Below are 2,923 nucleotides of genomic sequence, written 5' to 3' on the forward strand. Positions count from 1 at the left end.
TTAATGAGAAAATATTATTTGGACGACTAGGTTCATAATTTAACGTAGACACTTTTTAACCTTTGTCTTAAAACACACATGCTGGGAACAAGAACACCAATATTTAAAATGCCATGCTCATTCTGTACAGGAAAAAAAAAGTTTAAAAGAAATGTCCTTACAGTTTCAAGATACACTAATGCTGTTTAGAGGGCGTGTTCTTTTTTTTTTTTTTCTCTTAACTTAAGCAGTTCACAACAGAACAACAGTTCAGTTTCCAGCAAACTACCTAAAACTAGAAAGGAGTATATCAAACAAAAGTGCATTTTACACATTTTATAATCATTCATATGCACAAACATTTACAGTTTCCTTAGCCCCCTCTCGTCTGCAAAGCTCCAGCAGAAATCAGGATGACCTCCAGCGTTGTACCTGCTGTTGTATTACTTTTCCACATTTTATCAGTGACTTCAACAGCTTTTCTTTAAACTATGTCGGGTCGTGTGCTTGGTAACAGGTTTATTTTTATTATAATTATGGTTGTTGTTTGGTTTTAAGCTATGAAGTAAATAGCTACAAAATTTTAAAAATAACAACAACAACCAAAAAAACCAACAACAAAGAAAACCTCAGCTCCCCCAAACCTTCGGGTTAACCAGAAGTTAACAGACAAGTCAACTCCTCCTTCTCTTTCACCTGAAAACTACAGTAAACATCCACGTTACAACAGGTACTGCAAAAGGGACCTCGTCTGATTTACAGTACAGATGCAAGTTCAGTATTTACATTAACACAGGCGCTTTGTAAACATGATCGGTGTGGCGAGAGCGGCCCGGCGCGGTTCCATCGCGGGGTCCCGCTCCGCGCCGCCCCCGCCGCTCCCTCTCCGGGGCCGCCCCAGCCCGCGGGGCCGCGGCCCTGCCCCGCCGGAGCGCTGCCCTTGGCGGCGCCGCGGGACCCGCACCCACACAAAGGACACCGAGCGCTTCCCGGCGTTTCCAAGATCCAAGCCTTTGCTGCTTGGAGGCTGGAAACGTCGCTGCTCTCACGCAGTGACACAGCAGCCATCCTTGTTCGCGGTACTAAAGATTGGTCCTGTATAAACCCCTGCTTTTCCCCAGACAAAAGAAGGGAAAGAGGCATCGCCGAGCCAGGCTCGCCTGGTCGCCGACAAATCGAAGATGCCTGAAGTACTTTTGGAAAACTAGCAATGCAAGTGGCAGCTCCTACCGGGCGGGAGGGGGCGGGCCGGGCCGGTTCCTTTCGCCTCAGAAGAACGGAAAACAAAGTTCAGAACCGGGGGAGAAACCGAGCCGCGAGGGAGGGCTCGGCCGAAGGGGCTCGGCGGAAAGGGAGCTCACGCGAACGGCACACCTCAGCTTCCCGCGGGGAGTTGTCTCTGCTTTCGAGGAAAAGAGTAGAGAGGAGAGAGGAAAGAAGCGAAAGGGGGGAGAGAAGGGGAGGGAGGAGAGCGCCGAGGAAACTTTGGGAGAAAGGGGAAGGCAGCGTCCGTGCAGGCGGCCCGGGTCAGTGCACAGCCACGGAGTGCAGGGCGGGCGCCGGGCTGGTGAGAGTCTCGCTGGGGGTGGCCGGGCTGCTTTGGCTGGTGGCCGTCTGCGAGGACGTGGGGCTGAGGGAGGGCGGCGAGTTCGAGAGGATGGTGGGGATGGGCGCGGGCAGGGCGGGCAGGGCTGGCACCGCGGCAGGGGTAGGCTTGATGGGGACGGGGATGGCCGGCAAAGTCTGCCCCCCATGGCAGAGCGGTTTGATGGGCACGCCGTAGGCGCCGTACTCGCTGCTGGCCATGGAGATGGGGGTGGCGGTGTCGATCATGCCGGAGCTGTACATGTGGGGCCAGCCCGTGCCAATGGAGCTGCCCACCGTAGTCAATTGATTGGGGAGGGGGTAGGCGGCCGGCATGGGCTGCATCGTGGAAAAGGCGAGGCCCCCGGGCATCTTGTACTCTCTGGCGATTATGTTCTCGATGGCGAAGGGGTGCTTGAAGCTGGAGGGCTGGGACACGCCGAGATTGTACGTGGACATCTGGGGCAGGTGGGTGCCGGTGGCCGCAAGGGCGCTGAGCCGCAGCTTCGCTTGCTGCTGCAGGTACTGCGCCGCGTCCGCCGGCTTGCTGGGGGCCAGGTGGTCCGACTTGACCACCTTGAAGCGCTTGCGGCGGCGCAGGAAGCTGCCGTTCTCGAACATGTCCCCGCAGCTGGGGTGCAGCGCCCAGAAGCTGCCCTTGCCCGGCTGGTCGGGGCGGCGCGGGATCTTGATAAAGCAGTCGTTGAAGGAGAGGTTGTGGCGGAGGGAGTTCTGCCAGCGCTGTGTGTTCTCCCGGTAGTAGGGGAAGCGGTCCATGATGAACTTGTAAATCTCGCTCAGGGGCAGCATCTTCTCCGGGGAGCTCTGGATCGCCATGGCGGTCAGCGAAATGTAGGAGTAGGGAGGCTTCTGATCGCTGTAAGTGTTTCTGCCCGGGCGAGGCATCTTCGCTAGGCGACCCGCAGAGATCTGCAGAAGGGCAGCGACAAGGGGAGGGGGGCGGGAGGAGGGGGTAGAGGGGTGAGTCCGAGAGGATTTGCACGGACACCCAGTCGGGTCAGCCGGTGGCTCTGGGGCCGGGCTGGAGAAAGAAGGACACAGGGAAGGGGCACGGTGGATCTCAGCCCTCGAAACGGGGGACGCGGGGGGTGGGGGTGGGGGAGTGGGGCGCAGATGAGGGCAGGAGAAAACAGCCCAGAGCCCTGTGCCGCCGCAGGGGGAAAAGCGATGCGCTTCTCCCAGCTCCGGCCTCCCTCAGCCTGGCCTTCCCGCAGGAGCCCGCGTCCGTGAAGTTACTCTAGTGATAGCCCTGTCTTCTGGTCTCTGCGAGGATGAAGGGGACCCCATCCCCTCCCCTCGACTCCCACCCAGCTCCGTGCCAGTCCCTGCATGTGCCCAC

General features: G+C 57.6%; 1 protein-coding gene across 1 annotated transcript; it reads right to left on the reverse strand.

Annotated features, from left to right (window-relative positions):
- Positions 1–1,506: 1,506 nt before the first annotated feature.
- Positions 1,507–2,469, reverse strand: FOXB1 (forkhead box B1). The gene has a single exon (XM_041418846.1). It carries the CDS (start codon positions 2,467–2,469, stop codon positions 1,507–1,509), a length of 963 nt encoding a protein of 320 aa, XP_041274780.1.
- Between the last annotated feature and the right edge of the window lie 454 nt (positions 2,470–2,923).

The sequence above is a fragment of the Onychostruthus taczanowskii genome, unplaced genomic scaffold (genome assembly GCF_017590055.1).
Source record: "Onychostruthus taczanowskii isolate IOZ18803 unplaced genomic scaffold, ASM1759005v1 scaffold6, whole genome shotgun sequence".
Lineage (NCBI taxonomy): Eukaryota > Metazoa > Chordata > Aves > Passeriformes > Passeridae > Onychostruthus > Onychostruthus taczanowskii.